This window comes from Quercus suber, unplaced genomic scaffold (assembly GCF_002906115.3).
Source record: "Quercus suber isolate HL8 unplaced genomic scaffold, Cork oak 2.0 scaffold_236, whole genome shotgun sequence".
NCBI classification, from domain to species: Eukaryota; Viridiplantae; Streptophyta; class Magnoliopsida; order Fagales; family Fagaceae; genus Quercus; species Quercus suber.
In genome coordinates, this window is record NW_027069693.1 from 29113 (window position 1) to 53511 (window position 24399).

At 34.6% G+C, this 24399-nt stretch overlaps 2 protein-coding genes and 1 non-coding gene across 4 annotated transcripts; 2 read left to right on the forward strand and 1 right to left on the reverse strand.

Moving 5' to 3' along the window:
- Positions 1-6950: 6950 nt before the first annotated feature.
- Positions 6951-7111, forward strand: LOC112022782 (U1 spliceosomal RNA). Its single transcript, XR_002883972.1, has one exon. It is a non-coding gene; the product is annotated as a U1 spliceosomal RNA (small nuclear RNA).
- Positions 7112-7799: 688 nt separating this feature from the next.
- Positions 7800-17228, forward strand: LOC112022717 (uncharacterized). The gene is made up of 11 exons (XM_024055345.2): positions 7800-8424; positions 8929-9243; positions 9326-9434; positions 9520-9613; positions 13038-13125; positions 13215-13298; positions 14780-14876; positions 14978-15065; positions 15251-15356; positions 15445-15537; positions 16575-17228. Exons 1-11 carry the CDS (start codon positions 8242-8244, stop codon positions 16968-16970), a joined length of 1653 nt encoding a protein of 550 aa, XP_023911113.1. The 5' UTR covers positions 7800-8241; the 3' UTR covers positions 16971-17228.
- Positions 17229-18374: 1146 nt separating this feature from the next.
- On the reverse strand, positions 18375-24047 carry LOC112022711 (uncharacterized). 2 transcript variants are annotated; one of them, XM_024055328.2, is made up of 8 exons: positions 23665-24047; positions 22162-22659; positions 20765-20930; positions 19848-20142; positions 19371-19443; positions 19212-19302; positions 19048-19120; positions 18375-18878 (listed from the first exon to the last, which is right to left on the reverse strand). In XM_024055328.2, the coding sequence occupies exons 1-8, from the start codon at positions 23746-23748 to the stop codon at positions 18629-18631; spliced, it is 1530 nt and encodes a 509-aa protein (XP_023911096.2). In that variant the 5' UTR covers positions 23749-24047; the 3' UTR covers positions 18375-18628. The 2 variants fall into 2 exon arrangements, with proteins under 2 accessions (XP_023911096.2, XP_023911097.2); XM_024055329.2 differs by having other exon boundaries at positions 19048-19127; positions 23665-24045.
- Positions 24048-24399: the final 352 nt, after the last annotated feature.

The following is a 24399-nucleotide window of genomic DNA, read 5'->3' on the forward strand; positions in this document are numbered from 1 at the left end:
CCAAACCTAACTGAAGTCGGTGATTACGCCTCAAACCTCTCTCGCAACCATGGTTAGAATAGTTCAAACCCTAAATCTTCATTTTTTTTTTTTTTTTTTTGCATCATATTTTTGTTGTTTCTGCCATGATTGAGTTTTGATCTCTTTTTCTATACTGAATAATCCAGTTATTTTGAACAAGTTGGGGTTTATGTAGAATTGTGCATATGTATCATGTAGGCATGTAGCACGGGTTGGGGCTCTTTGAAATTAGGTTAGTTTTACTTTTCACTTAAAAAAAAAAAAAAAAAAGTGAAGAAATTTGGTTTTACTTTTTCAGTATGCAGACCTCTTCTTCATCAAGCGCAGTACAATCTTCAATCTCTGAAGTGGGAGCACTTTGTTTAATTATAGCACGCATTTCTTCAATTTCAATGAGCAACAATGGGTCACATACTATTTTGTCTGCCCGTAATAACCTGACACAAGAACAACTGAACGGAGAACTCACCCACCATCATCGCGATTGTCAGACCCCCCAATGTTTTCTTATGAAATGGCCATGACTTCGACACTATAATCAAGAAGTAGATACCTCTTTATACTGGTACTTTAATTGTTGGCCATTGTAAAAAATTGAATCCTGCACATTTGCTTTATGTTAATATTTTCCTCTAAGAATGGTATTGTGTATTGTTATTGGTTGAAACGTTGTCTTCAATATTAATATATACCCTATTAACTATTCTGTGTTGTTGGCAGTTTTATTACTTGTGTTCTAATTTGTATAAGATTGTATTACCATGCTTGGAATGGCCAGACTTTGGTGGTAAAATCAAAGTATAACGGTAGTTAAAATCAAACATGTGGCATTTAATGTGTGTTTGGCATATTTGCACTTCACAATATATTCTTCTTATTGTTTCATCGTTGACTACTGTAATAAAAATATTTTTATGTTTTAGTTGAAATTTATTTTGAGTTTGAATTAGATTTTCGCACCATATAAATTTATAGTTTATATATAACTGGTTCTTAGTCCATTTATATTTTTTGGCTTTTTATGTGCAATAGTGTATGGGCACAAAATTCTCCTCATGACACAACCAAGTTTATTGAGTTCTACAAATAGCAATTTTGAAGAAAATCCACAAGTTTCTTCTGTTTCTAAGAAAGATGAAAAAGAAGAAGTTGAGAAAAAATTACCAAATGAATATGAACTACTATTCATACCGAAATGTTTATGACTCTTCAATATGCACATTTTCATTCAGTATGCATATTTTCAGTCAATAGACACATTTTTATTCAATAGGCACATTTTCATTCGATATGCACATTTTTGTTCAATAGGCACATTTTCGTTCAATAGCCACCTTTAATATATATCCAATATAAAGAGTTATGACTTTCCAATAGACACATTTCGGTATATCTAATATGAAAGGTTATGACTTTTTTTTTCCCTAAAATCATCCTGTAGTTGTTCCCGTGCATTGCACGGGTTAGCGACTAGTATATATATATAACCGAAGCCTCTGAAACTCTCACAATTTTCCACGTCATCACTATTTTCTTTTTCTTTTTATTTTAGATTCTTTTTCCACGTCAGCATTATTTAAAAAAAAAAAAAAACAAAAATTATGATTTTATATGATAGATATTAGAAGATCATATATAGATACGTATAGTAAGATTAATGCCAGTTAGCCGGTTGCCATGTATTAAGAGTCTCATTAGGAATTGAATTTTATTGGAGTGGCATGGAAGTCTCCAAATCATGTTTGTATGCAATGCAAACTCCTTCAAAGTGAAGGAGGTGCCGACTTACTCTCCTATATATGTATAAACCTATGTATGTTGCCGCAAACTATTCTTTTGTTACAAATACTTCTTTCTCAACTTCAAGGTACGAAAATTTCTCTTCATAGCTTTCTCTCTTTAGTTTTTGTATTCTTTCTTTAATAGTAGTTTGTGTATGTTTTTCCTTTAATGGTCTGTGTTTGTGTAATTCTTTCTTTAATAGTAGTTTGTGTTTGTTTTTCCTTTAATGGTCTGTTTTTGTGTTTGTTTTTCCTTTAATAGTCCGTGTGAATATATTTCTTGGTACTTATGCAAAATATTTAAAGATGCCTTCATTTTCTATGTTTTCTTTTCGTTTGCTATTTCTTGGCTTATATTATAGATTGTAATGTATATATTTAGAGGTGTTTGCGGTGTGGTGTGGTGCGGTTTTGGGCCATTTTTAGCACCGCACTTTGCGATGCGGTTTAGCCAAAACCATAACTGCTCCATACCTCATTTTTGCGGTCACATGTGCAGTGCGGTGCAGTGCGGCGTAGTGTATAGTTTAGCCAAAACCATAACCGCACTGCGTCTCATTTTTGCGGTCACATGTGTGGTGCTGCTATTATCCATGGAATTCTAAGTGATCAAACAACAAGAAGACATTATAAAACTCTCAAAAGTGAATGAAAGCAGTTCAAAGTATCCATAAGGCACTATAGGTAACATAAATTAACTCTAAAATCCCAATAACACATAGTAAATATCTAAACGCAAATTTAGTACCAAACAAAAACAAAGAAAACCCACAAAAATTAAACTTAAATATCTAACATAGCTATTGAGTATTGAGTCCAAACCCATCACTTCCAAGTGCCAATATACCAAAGACAACAATCAATAAAAAAATAGTATAATTAACAAGTTTGTCATATACAAGCTACCAATAGATTAACTTCAACAAAGAAAAACTTGAATTAAACACATAAAGAGAGATAAATACCACAATAGTAGAAGCAACTAGTGCAGGTGAGTAGTCTAGTGGCAATTCAAGTGGAAGTGTAGCGGCTAGGGTCTGACTTCTGAGGGCTAAGAGAGGGATAAGATTTTTTTTCCTACTAACAGAATAGTGAGATACGGCTAGGGTATTAAATTATTAATGTATTGATATTTTGTCCTTATAATATATATAATATAAAGTAAATAAATAAATTAATATATATATATATATAGAGGGTGCAGTGCGGTGCGGTTTGTGCGGTTTTCATATTATAAAACCGCAAACCGCACTGCATCATGCGGTGCGGTGTGGTGTACTGTTACTTGCGGTGCGGTGCAGTTATGTCATTATACGGGTAGTTTTGGTGTGGTTTTTGCGGTTTGAACGGTTTGTGCGGTTTGGTGAACACCCCTATATATATATATATTCATCAAACAATTTAGTTAATTGGTTTTTACATCCTTAAACATCACCCGTTCATGCATGGAGATCCCGTGCAATATACCACTAGGTTATTGTAGAGTGAAATTCTCTCACAACAATTTTGACATTTTTACTTCTTTTTTTTTTTTTTCTTTTTTTTTTTCTTTTTTTTTCCAGTTTTTTTATTCAAGGGTTTAGATTGATCAAAATTATTTCTCTCACAACAATTTTGACATTTTTACTTCTTTTTTTTTTTTTTCTTTTTTTTTTTCTTTTTTTTTCCAGTTTTTTTATTCAAGGGTTTAGATTGATCAAAATTATAGAAGCAACTTTCAATCCAAACCTTTCAAAAAATTTTCTATTGATGAATTAAAAAGCTGGTGACTTTATTTCATAAAGTCATTTTATTTATTCTTAAGTAGAAAGGATAAGATTAAAAAAATGCAAAACTATTTTATAAGCATGCTAATTACATGGAAACCTAATTCAATTAGGAGAGAAGTTTAATTAGAATTAGGAGAAGAAGCTACAGGTCAAATGGAAACCTAATTCAATTAGAATTAGGAGACATAAGTTACCGCATAGAATAGAAACCTAATTCAACTAAAATAAAAACCTAAATTCAATTAAAATTAGTAGAGACAGAAGTTACCACATAGAATAGAAATCTAATTCAATTGGAATTAGCAGAGAAAAACCTTGTATAATATAAAATCTATAATAGTGTTTAGTATTATATGTTAATATATTTATATTTGGTTTTGAAATTTGCTATTATTGTTTTAAAGTGTTCTAGATTCAAAAGATACGCTTAACCCTCTATTCCAAATGTTAGTTTTATTACTTTTACAGTTTTACTTAAATTAAGTGATATTTGAATGTTGGTGGAATTTTCATAGTGAGGTTGTGTTTGAAATTGTAACTTTTAAATTAGTATGCTGGATTATGATACTTTTTTTATTACTAATATTGTTTGGTTCCTTAGCATAATAGTTAGAACTTAGAAGCTATATGGGCATGGTCATAAGAATATGTTTGTTCTATTCTTTGCCCTGTACAACACTTCAATATATAGCATTGGTTACACATTTTTGGATTGAATATTCACTTTGAGAGATGCTACGTTTACAACAATTTTACAACAAATCACAGGTGGTTAGTTGTTATTGGTTCAAATTTGAAATTAACACTAAGATTACTTTTTTGCCTCAATAATAACAACCAGTAACAACTTGCCATTTAGGATTTGTTGTAAAAATGTTGTAGATATATCATTTCTCTATTCACTTTAGATGTTGATTATAATGAGAAGAATTTTGTGTAACAGGTCGCCTTCTTTGAACTCTACCATTGGGCCTAAATATTGAAAAAAATATTTCTTATAGGACTTTTAATCCTTCCTTAACAATTGTAGTTGCTCTTGCTTGTGCTAAAATTTCTGACTTTTGAAATCAAATTGTTTTCTTCTAAAAGCCCGAGTTATTACCCTATCCATTAGATATCATTATCTTTGTTTTCATACTAAAAGTTTGTGTTCTGGTAAATTTATATCTTTGTGGTGGGAAGTTTAATGAAAAGTTTTTAAAAACTCATATCCAATAGTTTTTCCGTGCATCGCACGAGTTAGCGACTAGTTAGTATTATTTGTTTTCTTAGCATGCAATGAACAATTAAACTTTCTATTTTTTATATTGTGTTTTTTTTTTTCCTTTTAATTGATGCTAAAGTCTAAAACTATTAATAATTTGTTCTGAATTGAGGTAATATTTTATGTAAACTTATATATTTATTAATACACACACACACACACACACACACACACACACACATATTTATAAATATAAAAAAATAATGGTAAATCCAAAACAGTATACCGGTATTGATCGGTTCCGAAATATATCGTTCTACTGGTCAAACCGGTACAGCTTTCAGTACAAGATTGACTCCCTTAGCTTGGTTCAAATAGTTTATGGTGCAAAATGTAATCTGGTGCATAGTTTAGAGTGGTAAAGTGTAATTTCTCCAAGAATTAATAGATTGTTATTTTGCATCTTTCGATTGACAAAATAGTTTAAGAAGGTCTTTCCAAAATGATTAAGGACATAGGGGATCTAGCAGAATTCATATGTGATTAAGGATAAGGTTAGCTTTTTAGGGGGTGGAATGATAAGATTCCATAATTATGATCAATTTATCACCATTATTTTATTTAAGGACAAAGTTTAGCTACAAAATCGATTGTAGCCTTAGGCTACAAACTTACTTAATAAAATAAATATTACTGCATATTTTGAAAATCTAACCGTTGAATTACATGTTCTTTACGCTCTTAATGCACATGTCAATTTTTGTGTCAATCGGATATCATTTACTATATAATCTATAATCTTATATTTTATGCATAATTTTAAATTACAAAAATTTATTGATGACATAGCTATTGATCTTTAATTTTCTTAAAATTTTGCAAACATGGAGTATATAAGAAGAAGATGCGATCCAATGGTGGATTTGTCAAAATTCACCTCCAATAAAAAGATATTAAGTGAGTTTGTAGCCTAAAACTACAATCAATTTTGTAGCTAAACTTTGTCCCTTATTTAATTTCTTGGTGTTATTTTTGTTTAATAATATTCATGACTTCTTATTTGGACTTTGGAGGCTAAATGATCATATGGAAGCCCAACTCTAAAAAACCAACCATGCTATCACTTTCTCTATTTTCTTTTTCACATTTTCTATTTCTTTCTAGTTATTCGATATGAATTGTTGGAATCAATTGTTTGTTGAAAATGTTTATAATCTTAGCCACAGCAAGTGATTATTAGGTTATCTTAAAGTAGAGTTGACGTAATAGATGATTTATTTTGAACAATGACATTTTACTGTTGTAATAGACCTCAATTTCTATTTTTCTTTTTTCTTTTTTACTTTATTTAATCTATCATATATAAAATTTCGCTAAATGATTATTCTAATAAATAATTTAACTAAGTTTTGATAGATTTTATGAACCAAAAAAAAAATCGTAGTATTTTAACAAAGATGACGTCTTATGTTAGTAGGTAAAAAGGACAGTAATTGCTAAAAAAATTGTAAACTGTGATTAAGAGTTCATACCTTACAATCTAAAAGAATTATTTCTGAGGTTTATGACTGGAGGTTGATGAGGATCCACTCTCCAAAACCAGGAGGGAAATCAAATTCTTACCAAGCTAGCCTTAAATAGCCTAGAATATAAAGAACAAAGTTTGGTTTCTTAACCCATTGCTCAAGGGAAAATTATTTGGTACTCCTGAAATTACCTCCCAACCAGAAGACTTGTAATTTGGAAATGGATTGAAAACTCAAAAGAGCTGCATCACACCCTCAATTTAATTTCTTCATACTGAATATTTCAGCCCCATCTTATGTCCATGGCTTCTGCAATGGTTGCAAGGGAAAAAAGTTAAAAACACAGTAAATTCATTTGGTGGGTGCATAGGTATTCATGATTTGCTCCATGACAAGGCTATCAATTACGCTTTTGCTTTTTCAATGAATATTATCATTCTTCCTAGTGGCACAGCACGATGTTAACAGTGTTAATTGGAGTGGAAGTAAAGTGAGTGAGTGAGTGCGTGAGTGTCGTGTGGTCTTGTTAAGCTGTGAGACAAAGCGTGTGGGTTTTGTACTCGTAAAGCGGTAATCCCACATCGGAAATGCGTAAGAAGAAAAGGGGAGAGGAGGTACTATAAAAAGAGGACTCATGGGTACGAGCAACATACTTACCTGGACGGGGTCAATGGGTGATCAAAAAGGCCCATGGCCTAGGCTAGTGACCTCCATTGCACTTAGGAGGGGTGCTCGCCTAAGGTCTGCCCAAGTGGCAGAGCCTACGTCATAATTTGTGGTAGTGGGGGCCTGCGTTCGCGCGGCCCCTATCTAAATAATAATACAAACTTTATAGGCTCATATGGCCTCAGTAATGTTTAGGGTACTAGTGAGTAAATTTCTAATCGAAATTATAGTTGCTTGTTGTTAACAATCAGCAGCCATAATATAAGAACTCAGCTTTAGTGAAAATTCAGGGCTGGGCGAATTGTGAAAATTATTGTATTACTCTTTGGAGTCCAGATACTAAGTATTACTCTCTCAGAAAAACTATGTACTTTTTCCTTCTTAACGAAGTTTTCTTGTGCCAATCTGTAATACTTTGTGAGAGGCTTAACCTAAACCACAATCACGCCAACCAGGCATCTAAACACCAATGGGCTTCAGCATTTTAAGCCGTATGGATAGATACAAGCCACTGGGGAGCTTCAGCAGGTTCTATGGCAATCCAAAAACAATGAAAAGAACAGCAAAGACTCATTTTTTTTCTCCAAAGTTTATCCACACTAAACCCATCAAACAAACCATTTTTCCTTTTTTTTTTTGGGTCAGAGACTCAGAGCCTGTTATACAAACCAAAATTTCTTCTATATCTACTTCTCCAATATGGGCCCAAACAAGTGGGCCTGTAGGCCCAACACAGAACAGAATATACCCTCCTGGATTAACCTATGTTTAGAGCATAATTATCTCAAACTAGATAAGTCCCGGAAAGCAAAAACATTAATATGTAACAAACACAAACCTCAACTTCTCAACGGAGCCAATAAGCCAATTGTCATTGGCTGTTTCATATGAATGAATCATGCTTTAACTCACTCTCTATCAAAGTCCACTGACAGACAGACAAAGACAGTAACTAACATCCTCGTCATCACCACCGTCCATTCCATTGACCCAAAACCCCCCAAAAAGAAGTCAAATCCCAACCCATTACATGAACTAAACTAATTATCGTACCCAAAGTACCATTCTATTAACCAAACCACAGGATCCCAACCCTCTGATCCTGTAAGCCATTGAAAAAAAAAACCCAAAACCCAGAAAAGAAAAACCAAAACCAAAAGCAGAGCACAGCACGAGCTCTTCTTTTTTGAAAATTAAATTGAAAAAAAAGAAAAAAGAGGTTGTGTACTAAAACTACTAGTAGTATTGTGTGTTATATGATCACATGGTAGACGATGATCAACAGCAACACAAACGGCATGCTATCAACGGCGGCGGCTTCATCGGCCAACACGGCGGTTCAGTCACCGGGGCTCAAGACCTATTTCAAAACCCCAGAAGGACGTTATAAGCTACACTACGAGAAGACTCACCCTTCGGGTCTCCTTCATTACGCTCATGGCAAAACCGTCACTCAGGTTCGTTCTTCCAAACATTTCTGAAATTTCTATTTCTTACTTTTTTTGAACCAATTTTTCATTTTTGGGAGTTTTCTTGAATACCCATTTCGTGAAAATGGATGTTCTGCGAGTTTAAGGTTTTTTTTTTTCTTTCTTGTTGATAATGATTTCTAGGGTTCTAATTAATGATCAATACCTGTTTGTTAGAATTACTGTTTGAATATGGGTTTTGATTTATTTTGATTAATAGTTTTCCATGACAATCTTTGGTTAATGTTGATATATTTGGATATAATTTGATACCCAATTTTCAAAATTAAGGTTTTGTAGGACTATTCTGTTTCAAATTTATTAACGTGTATTTCTGGAAGGTGTTTGGTTGATTCTCACGTTTTGGGATTTTCTAAAAAGTCCATGTTTTAGAATCCATTGATGGTCACTCGTATTAGTTCATTTAGTTAGCTTTATTTTTGTCAGAATTGAACTTTTGAAAGCATTTTTGGTTGAATTTTTAATGATCAGGTAACCCTAGCACATCTAAAAGACAAGCCAGCCCCATCAACCCCGACAGCCTCATCTTCAAGCTTCAGCACTAGCAGTGGGGTCCGATCAGCTGCAGCGAGGTTATTGGGTGGAAGTAATGGAAGTCGGGCTCTTAGCTTTGTTGGAGGGAATGGTGGGAGTAAGATTAATGGTGGGAATAGTAGGATTGGGTCATTGGGGTCTTCGAGTTCTAGTAATTCAATGGGTAATTCAAACTTCGATGGTAAAGGTTCTTATTTGGTCTTCAATGTTGGAGATGCTATCTTTATAAGCGATTTGAATTCTCAAGACAAGGTAGTTTGGTATTTTGTTATTTGACTTTTAAAAGTTTTGGAAAATTTGGGTTCTCTTATGAAAATTAAATCATCAAATGTAGGATCCGATAAAGTCTATCCATTTCAGTAATTCGAACCCTGTGTGCCACGCATTTGATCAGGATGCTAAGGATGGGCACGATTTGATTATCGGGTTGATTTCTGGGGATGGTAAAATAAAATTGTTAACTCAAATTTGAATTGTAAGTTTGTTTTGAAAGTTATAAATTTATTGTTCCTGTGTGCATTATTGTAGTGTACTCTGTGTCACTGAGACAGCAATTACAGGATGTAGGAAAGAAGGTTGTTGGGGCTCAACATTATAACAAAGATGGTTCTGTTAATAACAGGCAAGGATTAACTCTGTTTTAGTACCCTTCTAATATATGTGATGTTAATTCTTTCTTTCTGCTTTTATATCATCAGGTCCATCAGATATTACACCTGGCATCCTGTTTGAGTAGATGTTTTGAAGTTCATTTTCTGTGTGTATTTAGTCAAGCCATGGAATATGGATAAAATGCCAAGGGCTTGTAGAGTCTAAGATAACTATTCTTTCTTGCCCAATAAGCATTGGAATAGGTCTTTTTCTATAAGTAATTTTGTACATTTTATTACTTATAAAAAATAAGTAATTTTGTACATTTAATATCATTATTTTATTACAGTGTAGAGATAAAAATTTTAAAAAAAAAATCAATGGGAAACAAGCAGTGCCTTTATTATCCAATGGCTTATATGTTCTCATGAACTACTAGGCTTATTCTAAAAGGTTTTTGACCTTGCCAATATGACTATATGAGGATAAAAAGAAAAGAAAAGAAAAAGAGTACCCTTGATGCTCTAACTTTAACCACCAAGTTGTGCTTTGATTTGATAGTTTTTAAGCGATTGGCTTTATTGGAGTTTCCAAGTTGATAGTTATTAATACCTTGACTTTACTTATTTATTGACAAATAACACCTAGACTATATTGTATAACAGACAATTATTGGGAGACCATTAAATGCAATAGTTTTTAGCAACCATATCTAATAAGAGTTTTTAAAGTTTTCCTAACATGTTTGGGTTGCTTGGATCAACACCTTCTTTCTAGCTAGTTAGGGTTCATCACTTGCAATTGCTAGTATCCCCCCCGCTTGTGCCCAATTTCAAATGCTCAATGTTGTTTGGAAGATCTTAGAATTATTTCCTTCTACATGGCTTTGAAGGCCCTTTTGCCACCATCAATTGATTTTCCATAAAAGATTATCAGTTGGAATTGCTATTTTCTGTTGCACCTAATGGTGGGAGTAGTTCTTTGGAAATAATATGATTAATGGATGTGGGACATGTCTAATATACTATGTGTGACTTACCAATCAAAAATAATAATATAATATGTGACTTCTTACAAACAAGTGTGTCAGGCAAAGGAAGGGAGCACATTGTTTGTTCTTTTGAATTTGTGATGATAGTTGGCATTTATTATTTGTTCATTTTATATGATGAATTCACATCCCATGTTGGGACTGTTGGAGATACTTGCATAGACACTCCACTTTACGTTGGATTTAAAAAAATAATAATAATAAATAAATAAAAATGACACTGCTACTGTCTCCCTGTGTTATATGGTTGGAGATTAAATTCCGAACGCACAAGCACATTGAACAGCATAACTAAGTCCCTGTAATTTGGGCCATTTGGTGACTTTTATAAAAGTTGATTCTTAATATCTCTACTTTTTCATTCCTCTGTGGACAGTATGATACCTGGGGAAAACTAATTGATATATTCTTCATAAAATTTCTTTTGCTGGTTAACCTGTGCTTTGTGGTTTGCTTCTTGTACACATGCATGCATGCAAGGACAAATAATACATCCTTTCATCATGTTTCTTACTGGACATAGAGAAGGAATGTGTCTTTGATGGTAGTGCGTTTCTCAATAGACAAGTCATCTGCATCAAGTTTCAAGTTGGAAGTTTTGAAGGAAGTGTTAGGGTTCATCACTTGCAATTGCTAGTATCCCCCCCGCTTGTGCCCAATTTCAAATGCTCAATGTTGTTTGGAAGATCTTAGAATTATTTCCTTCTACATGGCTTTGAAGGCCCTTTTGCCACCATCAATTGATTTTCCATAAAAGATTATCAGTTGGAATTGCTATTTTCTGTTGCACCTAATGGTGGGAGTAGTTCTTTGGAAATAATATGATTAATGGATGTGGGACATGTCTAATATACTATGTGTGACTTACCAATCAAAAATAATAATATAATATGTGACTTCTTACAAACAAGTGTGTCAGGCTAAGGAAGGGAGCACATTGTTTGTTCTTTTGAATTTGTGATGATAGTTGGCATTTATTCTTTGTTCATTTTATATGATGAATTCACATCCCATGTTGGGACTGTTGGAGATACTTGCATAGACACTCCACTTTATGTTGGATTTTAAAATAATAATAATAATAAATAAATAAAAATGACACTGCTACTGTCTCCCTGTGTTATATGGTTGGAGATTAAATTCCGAACGCACAAGCACATTGAACAGCATAACTAAGTCCCTGTAATTTGGGCCATTTGGTGACTTTTATAAAAGTTGATTCTTAATATCTCTACTTTTTCATTCCTCTGTGGACAGTATGATACCTGGGGAAAACTAATTGATATATTCTTCATAAAATTTCTTTTGCTGGTTAACCTGTGCTTTGTGGTTTGCTTCTTGTACACATGCATGCATGCAAGGACAAATAATACATCCTTTCATCATGTTTCTTACTGGACATAGAGAAGGAATGTGTCTTTGATGGTAGTGCGTTTCTCAATAGACAAGTCATCTGCATCAAGTTTCAAGTTGGAAGTTTTGAAGGAAGTGTATTTGTTATGGATATGTTTTCTGTCTCTTGGCAAAAACATTGTCTGCATCATTCAAAAATAAATAAAAAGCTGCACCATCTATATCAGTGGATTTTATTTTATACACTGATTTCTATTCTGGTTGGGGTTGAGTTCTAGTTCAAATGACACCTCCTCTCCTTGAAAGAGCAAGGTGGCGGTTGAGGTTGTGGGTTCAAAGGCCCAATGGGTGCGATACATGTAAACTTATGAATAAAAAAAATCTATTTGGGTTGTTATAGTAGGTAGTTCTTACTGGACTGTGGAATTTGCCCTAGTTTCTTCTTCTTCTTCATCATCATTGATCCCAACATAATGATGGTATACTTCCAGAGGCAGTAGTGGTCTAGTTCTTGATTAAACGTTTTTCTTGTCTCTGTATATGCACTATTTCCTGGTCTGGTTGACAAAGTTGGTAGTTGTAAATTTTCACCCTACTTTGGTATTCTCCTAAGGATACACTTCAACATACAGATGTTATACTTACAGAAACACTATTCTTACTAGAAATATATTGAACTACTCAATTTTGCATGGGTTGGAGGAATAGCCTTTGTTTTCTGCAAAATTTATTTTTGTGAAAAAAACACAAAATCTGGGACAACTCTCACCCAATGCATATTGTACGCAATATATAATAGGCAAAGCATATTTTTGATATCTTGCAACATACGCATACTACTGTCTCAGCTCTTAATTCGAGGGTTTGAAAATATAAAATGAAATTAATAACCGATCACACGCACTTCATAGTTATTGTTTATATTTATTCTGTATGAAAATTTTCAGATATGTACTTGAAGTACATGACTAACTTTACAATTGAATTATCAAAAAATTTTACTGATATAAAAAAAAGTACATGACTAGTTTGATTAACCTTTTTCCAACAGTCGTTGTACTAGTATTGCATGGGTGCCTGGAGGTGATGGTAGTTTTGTTGTTGCTCATGCCGATGGGAACTTGTATGTGTATGAAAAGGCAAGCCTTGAACTCTTATATTTCTCCATGTTGTATGTTTTGATTTGAGCATGTTTTTACCCTTTTTTTTCTATTTTCTTTTTTCCTAGGGCAAAGATGGCGCAAATGATTCTTCATTCCCTTTTGTCAAAGATCCAATGCAGTTTTCTATTGCGCATGCACGTTACAGTAAGGTGCTGGAAGATTGCTATTTTGTTATCAAGTTGTTTTGGTTGTTCCTCATATATGGATCTTTCCTTTCTATTATTTGTTTCTTTGTTTAAATTTGTTTTTTTTTTTAGACAATGAGCTCTAGCTCAAATAACACCTCCTCCCCTTGTAATAGTAGGGTGTACTATTCCACCAGATGCATATGATGCATGTGTAATTTACCAATAAAAAAAAATGGTGTTTGTAAAGCTGAATTGTGAGATTCCATAACTAATTAATTGTTAGGCAATATGTGGCATGTAGTTTTTTTCTTTTTAGAATTTAGCTTTGCAAATTTGTGTTAAATTTTGAATAAGGCATGACAACGCAACATTTTTCTTGCCCTGGTTATTAGATTTCAATTTGCTAATAGTGGACAGACACCTGCATTATAATTGAATAGTTGTAGGAGTCCTGATGTTACTTTAGTTCCATCATTCAGATTTCAATACGTCAAAGACATTGTGCTTGGATCATTTACAATGGTAGACTCCTAGTCTCACACTGGCATTGATTGGGGGACTTCACATGTTAATTCGATCTTCACTCTCTCAGGCTGTTTTAGTCATGTCTTTTGTTTATTCAAATTTTCCATCTGTATATTGATATTTAAGTTGATAGCTTCAACTAATGTTTCATCATAGGACACCATTTTGTGCCTTGACAAATGGTTTCCATTCAATGTAATATTCCCCGTTGTCTAATTGGTATAATTGGCCCATGCATGTACCCGTTTACTATGATATAAGTTCCCTCTGGTACTTGTACTTTGGGCACAAAATTGGTGATTTAATTGCTCTTGATTAGGATCTGTGAAGTTGCATTTGTTCCAAAATTAGCACAAGGAGTGGGAGCCTGTCACCTCCTCCTAATTCTGTCTAGATTGTAAAAGCTTATATCTTGGTAGTGTTTGACTTTGCAATAGGTGATTGTTTATGGTCAGTATCATAAGAATAACAACATTGTATGACTAAAACACATTTAAATGAGTGGTGTGTTTGTGTGTCTACCTTCCATTGAATGTTATGAGAATAATATTATTTGCTTGAGATATTTTCTGTATTTTGTGTTGGTGCCTTTGCATTCATGTTTTAGGTGGGCAGCAGTAGGTACTAGGTTCAACCTAGACCACAGTATTATTGCTCAATAACCAGGAAATGCCAAAGTGCTTAATATTACATCATGCATGTTGAAATATGCCTGGTTCTTGAACATACTTCCAAGGTTTGAGTCTTTCTTAAGTTGTTATAGTGTTAGTTGAGCAAGGTCAGTTTTGTGAAGGTTTTTGTGCAGGTATATTGGTAACATCCTGTAAGTGACTTAGCTGAGTACTCACTTCACTTTTTACTGGTCACTAGGCTGAATATTACTTGACATGTATAAGGGATACATCTGATGTGTTGAATCATTTTTCTTCTTTCTTCACTTAACATTTCTTTGTTGACCTCTTTCAATATTTATGCAGAGTAACCCACTTGCCAGATGGCATATATGCCAAGGTTCAATTAATAGCATTGCTTTCTCAACTGACGGGGCCTACCTTGCAACTGTGGGAAGAGATGGTATAATTTGTTCCCATCCCAACTGCACTGTATTGTGGTTCAGTTTGTTTATTTTGTACTAGCAGTGACATAAACGAGCTTTATTTAAATGCTGAATGTAGGTTATCTACGAGTTTTTGACTACTATAAGGAGCAACTTGTATGTGGTGGCAAAAGTTATTATGGGGCTCTATTATGTTGTGCTTGGAGGTCGGTAACTTTACTGGTTTCCCAGTCATCACCTATTGTTGTTAGTTTAAATGTTTCTTTTATTGTCCTTGACTTTTCCTTCTTTATCTAAATTGGTACATTATGTAGTTCTTTCTGGTTTAAATTTTATTGTTCTCTTTGAGAAAATAGATAGTATCATTGACAACAAAATGCCACTCAAACAGCATGGATGGAAAATACATTCTGACGGGAGGTGAAGATGATTTAGTACAAGTTTGGAGCATGGAAGATCGGAAGGTTGTAGCATGGGGTGAGGGGCATAATTCATGGGTAAGTTAATTAAAATAATGTTGGGCTACATATAATTCTCATATAATGATTGCCACCTTGCTCGGTGTTTTTTGAATCATGCTGGCAGGTCAGTGGAGTGTGTTTTGATTCATATTGGTCATCACCAAATTCAGAAGGCACAGGGGAAACTGTCATGTATCGGTTTGGTTCTGTTGGTCAGGTATTGAGAAATATGGCTGGTCTCATTGCAAATGATGATTTCCCTCTTACAAGTGTTGACTGTTTGTTGATTGTTTTAATGTAACTTCTATTTTTTAACTACTGAAAACCTGCCTTTTTCTTGGATATATAATACTTTCACATTATAAAGGTCTTGCCTAGAGCAAAAGGCTCTCACTTCTGTGAGGTCTTGCCATCTTGGAGAGTTGGGAACTATTTTGGAACAATTAGAAACTAGTTTGAGTCCCACTAGAGTCCTGGACTAAGGCAGGCACACCAAGTCAGAGCTGTGATATGGTTTCTGAAATTTGGGCCATGCAGAGATTTCGGTGAAGGTAAACTCTGTCAGCACTTTGGAGGAAGCTTTGGAATCAATAGGGCTTTAGGACAACTTTAATAGGAGTCAAAATTGGGTTTACTTACCTGACAATGCTCTTTTTTTTTTCTTTTTTTTCTTTTTCTTTTTTGTGGGGGGTGGGGGGAAGGGTGCAGGAGGGAGGAGTAAAGTTTTTAGATAAATAAAGTGGAACCGTGCTCTTTGTTATGTTAATATGATGAAATTGTCAAAATGAATGTTAAATTATGTGAATTGCCATATCTTATGATGCAACATGTTGTGTTCAAGCAACAAAATATATTGAAACTAATGATACTACAAGCAGGGGGTTAAGATTAATAATTGGCTACAGGAGAGAACAGAATTTTGAAATGTTTGTATTTTAGACAAGTTATGGCCGGCTTGTTCAGATTATTCTAAAAGAATTTCTTTAGGTGAGATAAGGCAATAAAAGAAAATAAATAGTTGGCTAATATTGTCATGCTAATTAAACCAATTGCTGCAGTTGCAGCCTCGTAGGGAGAGAATATGGTTTGAGTTGGAAGTAACACTGTAAGAATTGATGTGATAGCCTTTGATCTGTTTAATATTTTATTTGTTTCATTTAGATGCTCTTATGCTTTTTTGTCACTCACTGATTCTTTGCATCACTTGCATACTTTATAGTTTTCATATTTCACCGCTTGATATTTTGTGGGCAGGACACACAATTGCTTCTGTGGGATCTAGAAATGGATGAGATTGTAGTGCCCTTGCGGCGCCCTCCTGGTGGGTCCCCCACATACAGTACTGGAAGCCAGTCAGCTCACTGGGATAGTGCTTGCCCAGTTGGTAACCTGCAACCTGCTCCAAGCACACGGGATGTCCCAAAGATCTCCCCGGTTGTTGCTCATCGTGTTCACACTGAACCCCTCTCTGGCTTGATATTTACCCTGGAATCTGTTCTTACCGTGTGCCGGGAGGGGCACATAAAGATCTGGATGAGACCTGGGGTAGTAGAAAGCCAGTCAAACAACTCTGAAACTTTGTCCAGTACCAGCTTTAAGGAGAAACCTTTATTCTCAAGCAAGGTTGGCAGTTCCAGTTACAAGCTATGAGCCTATGGCCAAACCATCATGAGGAAAAACCAAGCTATTTTTCATATGCCATTGTCTTTTCATCTGGTTGGTTTCGTGTTATGTATACGAAACTTGATTGGAGTGAGAATAACCAACTGGATCTATTGTATATTCAACGTATAAAAATGCCGGTGACGGCACTCAAGAGGTCGGGAGGGAGACAACCTCCCATGTAAGTACAAACGGCTGTTAGTATAATGATTGACAGGAATAACATGAAGTTGCCCCTTTGAGATATGTTCTTCTCAGCAGTGCTTTCAAGATTTATTCTGTTGGTAGTTCATTGTCAACAATTACGTCAAAACTTTGTTGGATTACCCTATGATTGAAGTGGTAAAATCCTTCAGAGGCATTCATTTTGGACTTCGCTTGGAATAAAAATTTTGAGTTGACTCTCACTCTTGGGTTTTGAAACAAAATACTCTCGAGGGGGAGGATGAACTTATGCAGAGATGTAAATTGTAACATGCAGAAAGCCATAAATATATCTGTAGGCCTTGATTTTTAAGTTCTATAGATTGGATAGACATCAGGAATCTGGGTTATCCCAGATTCAGTTCGTTTGTTTTGGCAGCTGCTATGGGTGGAACTCAGAAGCACAAAAGACAACCCTCACTTATCATTTGTCTTTCATATCTATGGCGTTGCTGGCCTTATGTTGTTTCTTAATATTTATATACATTACTGCTAAATCCTGCAATTGCCTTTTGTTTTTACCAGCCTTAAAATTGTCATTTAATCCTTGGCGTAAAATTTTGGTTGTTAAGAAATATATGGAATAGGAGAATGCATGTAACTGATCCACATTTAACTGGACTTCATTTTTTTTTTCTTCTGCAAATATGAATTTTCTTATTCCGTCTCAGTGAGATTGTTTAGGAACTAGTATTGATCTAAATCAAATGATATGACCAACTTACTATTCTTAAGCTTCAAAAAATGAAAAATTCAATTACTATTATTTTACTGCAATTTACATACTACAATGTTCAGAACTTAACAAAATTTGACATTGACGAAGGCATTCTAATGTGGGAGCAAGTAATATTGGTCGTGTGTTTGCTGGTAATCCTTAATAGAGAATTGAAACTCCCAACTTACGACTAGTAAAGGTTTATTTCAAAAAACAAAAACACCAAGGTGGAGAAATACAACAGCCCTCCAAACTGTCTTAAAGGAGGGGGAAAATATTGGCAGTTTTAGGTACATGTATCGAACAACGCAAAATCAAAGCTAGTTTATACATCTGCTTATTCTCCTTTCTTGTGTGTGCTTGATTGCCTGAGATTGACCAACTTGTTCTATTGTATACGCAGGTCCTGAATATGCAATACAACAAAAATCCTACTTGTCCTGAAGAAAAACCTGCATTCTGAACCAGTATAGTAGAATTCTCACGCATCTTTATTAATTTACAACTATGTTACAATAACTTACCCCTCCCCTACCCCCTTTCTTCAATGCAGAGATATAGTGAGGATGTCTCCCCGTGTACTTACATTAAGGAGGAGCATGGACCCAAAAGGGGGCTACAGACTACAGAACCAAACATTCGTAATAGATTTACAATTAGTAGAGCCAAAACCCTGCCTTATTATGCCACTGTTTGTGGCATTAATTAATCTAAAAATAACTCGTCATGACATGGATAACTTCTCTATCTCCCCTTTCACTTTCACGGTGGTGAGGATCTGTCTCAAATTGAAGTGCAGTTTCAGATGATCGGCCTGGCTGTGTCTCCTCCTGAGAACCACGTTGTTGATTTGACCGAGAAAGACGCCTCTGCCTCCAGTTCTGGGCCTCAACAATAGCAGAATGTGTACACATGGTAAATCCAAACCCAGCAAGCGCAGCAATAAGAACAGATAAAACAGCCTGGATGCGAACCTGCAGATCCCAAACAGATAAAAGAAGCTCTTAATATTAAAAGGATCACATACCTTTAGCGTATATTAGGATGGGATCCACAATGTTCAAACCTACAACTTATTGTTGGGTATGAGAGAGAGGAAATAACGAGCCATGAAATAGTGTTGGAGATCAAAGAATTTCTTACCAATGAGTAAAAAATGTGTCCAAAGAGAACCACCAGACCAAATTGAATGGCTGCATAAATCCAGACATATTTTCTGCTTACTACACACAAATTTCAGAGGAGTTAGTATAACTCTGAGATGACAGGATCCAAGCACACAAGGCATTGTCTAAATACAGCATTACCCATTGTTGTGGCTGTCATGGATGCTAGTAGACCCAATATGCAGGAAAATGGAAGAGATATGGCAATTGCACCTGATCCCATTTTTGAAATCTGTCCAGATGATAATATTAGGAACTCTAATAGGCTTGGAAGATAGTTTTGAAGGTCACTAAACTTACCAGAAGCTGCTCCAGAAAAGAAAAGTAAGCAAGCATGCTAACAATGACAAGAACAGGAACATCCTGCCATATCCTGACGAAAATTTGCATTTAGTTTCAGTTATATTATCTTGGAAGATGATATTAAACAGAGTTCAGACATAGATTACATACTAAATTGGCAACAAGTTACAGATGACTACCAAAAATGCACTTTCAAGTCTTGTCTAATTGTTTACTAGTCAACTAGACTTAAACCTGATTTGGGTCAAGTGGCTTTAGAAGTAATTTTTCAATTAAGGCTTTCAATTTATAGTCTTTAGACTTCTAATCTATGCAACAGAAAAGGTAAAATTAAAATCAGGATTATATTTGGTTTAATGATAGGCAACAGGAATATTGAAATAGATATAAAATAAATTTTTCTTTTTTTTAAAAAGGAGAAAAATCAAGGATATCCTTTCCCTATCCCATGTAGAGTGGAAAACTTTTACTTACCTATATCTGGCAACCTCAGGTTGCTGACCACTTCCTTGCAAGTTATGGACTGGAGCATTTTGAATTCGTAGAAGGGTGACAGGTAGGTTCTGAACCTCTTGCTTGCACACATCGCATATTTTATTACCTTTAATGCTAAACCATTTTATTGCGCATTCTTTGTGGGCCAAAGCAAGTTCACCTTTGCAGCTACATTCCATCTTGAGGGTGTCAGCACCTTCCCCCAGTTCAACAAGGCAGATTCTACAAACAGCTTCTTCTTCAGGTATATCTTCAACATCATCATCATTTCCATCTGAACCGCAAGACTAAGATAAGGCCTAGGTTGGTTATCACACATTACAAAACAGGGTCAAAACTAAAAAATGAAATCTGAAACTGCATGCAATTAGTACTATCCTAACTCGGTCTACGGGTGATTTCCATAAGGATTATCCCCGTCATATGGACAGGGTATACCCTACCAAAAAAATAAATAAACAAAATATCTTTCAGGTCCTTAAGGCTACAAATATACTTATAGTCAGAGTTCTTATCAGGACAGCTCTATCACAATCTGCCATGAATCTAAGATGAGGCAGCAAAGAATTGATATTTGTCATGTTTTACACGTATACTCTGCCTTTGGTGAATCATATTGGCACTAAAGTTCTGCTTCCACTTCTGGGATTTGAAGCTCTTGGTGACTGAGCCAAGAAAACTTAATCACAAACCTACTGAGTTGACATGGCCAATTCAACCCACAAAGGCCAATTGATTTTGAAAGAATATATTTTTAATATAATAGCTATGAAGATGGGGAGAGGAGGAGGGTTGTTGCTTGATAATGTTTGTGGACATACAATCATGAATTATTATGAGAATAAATTTATAATGCTTTTCCTATCCAGAGCAAGAGAGAGAAAGAGGAAATTTACCAATATCATCTTCCAGGGATGTGTTTGTTGTTGTCGTGACAGTCCCCTCAGCCCTTTGTGGAGTAGTAGAAATTACACGAAAGCCACTACGTACAGATAGGCTTCCTTCTTTCCTAAGTTCAGGGACTGAGCGTGAACGATGAATAGATTGACGGAACCCTCCTTTCTGCATAATGAGGAATTATGCATGAATCAAATAGAGAACTGGATAACATATTCAAGGGATATATTGAAATACCAAATTATGATGTATATTTATTTAGTTAATTAAAAGAAAATAAGAAAAGAAACTTTTCACAAATGTAATAAGAATTGAAATTTTGACGACAAAGTGTTATGAGCTCATATGCTACTCAGGATGGAGGACTATTTGACCCAGGCACCTGATCAAGAGAGAGATTTAATAAAGTGCTGAACTATATCACAAATGTAGGAGTAAGATTCATGAAAAGAACCAAAACTGATTCAGAAAATTCCAGGTATGGAGATGCTAAGCTCTGGAAAAATATGTGACACACCATTGGACTGATGAACAACTAGAATTTGCTGCTGTTCAGACTCCACCCAAAAACACCGTAATCATAATTGTGATAGCCACCTTTCCTATGTTTTTTTTCTGTGGGAAGAAAATATTCTTTTGGTCTGAGGGGTGAAATATATAGTACACAAAAAGTCAGGGAACGGCTTCACACACTACCTTCATTACCAACCATACATGTGCTTTACAAATTTAAATATTAGAAGTTATTTGGCTTTCTGAATAACAAAGAATTTGGTATCAACCATAAATACCATGAAATTTCAGCAAGTAGAGGTGATAGGTAAAGAAAAATTAATCAGGTTTACAATAACATAAACCAAGAATGTCCTAAAATCAGAACATTTGCAAATAGTTCAAGGGAAGATGAAGAAGGAGGAAGTGAGGGATGGCTCTGCATACTATGTGCACTGCCACTCATACATGTGCTCCACAAATTTTAGTACTTAAAATTAATTGGCTTTCTGAGTAACAAAGAAGTTAGTATCAGCCTGGAATACCATGAAATGTTAACAATCAAGTAAATTTGACAAAGTACAGAAATTTAAAGCATGTTTACAGTAAGATTAAAGTTGCATCAATGTCCCTAAATCAGAAAATTTAAATAGTTTAAATTAAATGTGACTTTGCAATATTTTTCTGAACACCTAGAATTTTACATCTACAGAATAAATTTGAGTCATACACATCTAGTTAAAATGTACATGATGCATAGATTGAAAACTTCAACAGAAATTAGCTTTTCTGTCACTGATGCTCACCATCTGTGATGTTAAAAACATTGCAGAATACAACAGGGCCACTTAAAATACTTAACACACAGTAATAGTTCTCAAGCTAACAAGTGGTGGATACTCACAACAGAACTTAACGGACTGTGCATGTTTCCTCCATGCAAAGACTCTGGATTTGAGTGAGCGTGTGGTGTTACAGGTCCGGATGAAGCTTCATTCATTTTCAGGGTGAATAGCTTTGTAAGAGACAATGTCCTTGGAAGCCGACGTTTCTCCCATATCCCTGTAGGTGAACCTCCTAGTGCTATAATAGCTGCCTTCTCGATGTCTGAAGTTGTACCTTGACGTTTAAAACTTAGTTTTGGAAGAAGACTTTTTATTGTAAATTTATTTTTCGAAGACGAGGGACCAGGAGACAAATTAACTTTCCCGAAACTAGGGCTCGGTAATGGGGAAAAATTTACTCTTTTAGGAGTGCGACTTGGTGTTTGGGGCAAGTTTATTCTCACATAATCCTCCGTGGCATCCTCGATAATTATTGATGGTTTTTCAAAAACATGGGATTTTGGACTCTGCTGTGGACCAGGTGGCCTTTCTTCAATTATTTCAGTTGAATCTCCAACCTATGAAGGCAGCAAAAAAGAAGAAAAAAATGCCATGTGTCATTAGAAAAAAAAACACTCATTCAGCTTTTGTCATCAACCTAATATGATAAAAGAATGTCACACAAGCATAAAATTTCTCATACATGGAGAAATTAGAAATGACCGTTGAGAATAAGCATCAGTTAATTTAATTTGTCCCACATAAATATGTAAAATATGAGGTAATTTGAAATATGAGATTACATATTTACATAATTTCTCTTTTAAAATATGGCCCTGTAGTAAGCAACATAGTGATTCAGGGTTTGCATAGGTGGCCCCAAATAGTCAATTACAAAAGCTTTCTCAAATTGAATTTAGTTGAAACCAATGATGTAATCTTGCAAATGTGCAATTCTGTGCCTTAATTTGGACTCTACTAATGTTACTAAGTACCTCTCTGGATTGGCTGAATGTGTCACAATCACAGATAAAACCAAGGATTAACTGTACAAGTCAGTGGAATGCTGAGTTAAGACCATAAACTTTTATCAGTGTTTTTTCTAGGTGGAGTGCAGAAAGCTAACTCCTCTGATGCATGTATTAAATATGACATATCCAACACTTGATCAAGTTGAAGTACAAAAATCTGAAACAACTAGAAATTTTCTTTTCCCTTAGATAATCTTAGAAATCTGATTCTCTAAAAATTCAAAGAGTCAAAGAGCACACACACTAATATGTTGTGAAACTACTTTCAACTGGATAATTGGTAGAAACTACTCATACAAAAAAAATAAAAAAAAATAAAAAGAAGGGACAAAAAATAAAAAATACAAAACCCATTTGTAAGAAACAGAGACAGGAAATTATAATTCATGACCAACAAAAAGAGAAGGAGGGTTTCTAGGAAAACCTCTCACAAGTCACATATTTCAGAGTAAAAACAAAACCCCATTTCCAATTTGGTGAAAAAAAGCTAAGAATTTTAGCAGAAGCTAAAGGCAGACAAAACAGTAGAGGTTAAAACTAAGAGTAAAGTACCTGTTGAGAAACACTCGTGCTGGTCGAGGAAGCGCTTTGTTCATTTTTCTTAGCAAGGTGGTCATGGTCTTCTTCATTTTCCATATCAGGTGAAAGAATTTCTGAAACAGAGAGAAATTGCAGGAGGCCAAGACTTCAGGAGTTTAGAACTATAGCTAGAGCTAAAAGAAAGAAGAAGAAAAAACACTAAAACCCTGTTGGGCCCACTTGAGTACAACATAAGATTATGAGAAAAACCATAGATTCTGAGAAAATAAAAACAGCATAGGAAGAAAAAGTTGAGAGTTGAGAGATTCATGTGTCTTATATATATGAACAAGTGGCACTTGCAGAAGGGGCAAGTGAAACTGAAATTGTTTTCTTTGGTCTTTTCCCTTCGTAGGTCCCTCCAGTTTCACAGAAAAGACAATTAATAGTGACACTCGAAATGAAATTAGTTTGGTGTAGTAGGTTATTACTCGTACAAGTTAGGTTGTGTCAAACAACTCCGACTCTTATTGGACTCTAGAGATCCATTCTTATTAGGGAAAAAACTCTGTAAAATTCTATAAATCTTGTCCAACTAAAATTTTATTATCTTATTAATTGTTAAAATAGTATGATTTAGGTAAAAATCTATTACCTAAGCTTCAAGAAATTTTTCCATAAACAAAATAATAATAATAATTAATAATAATAATAATAAATTTTAAGAAATTTGAAATTCTACTGTAATTAGAATTTTATTACCAAAAA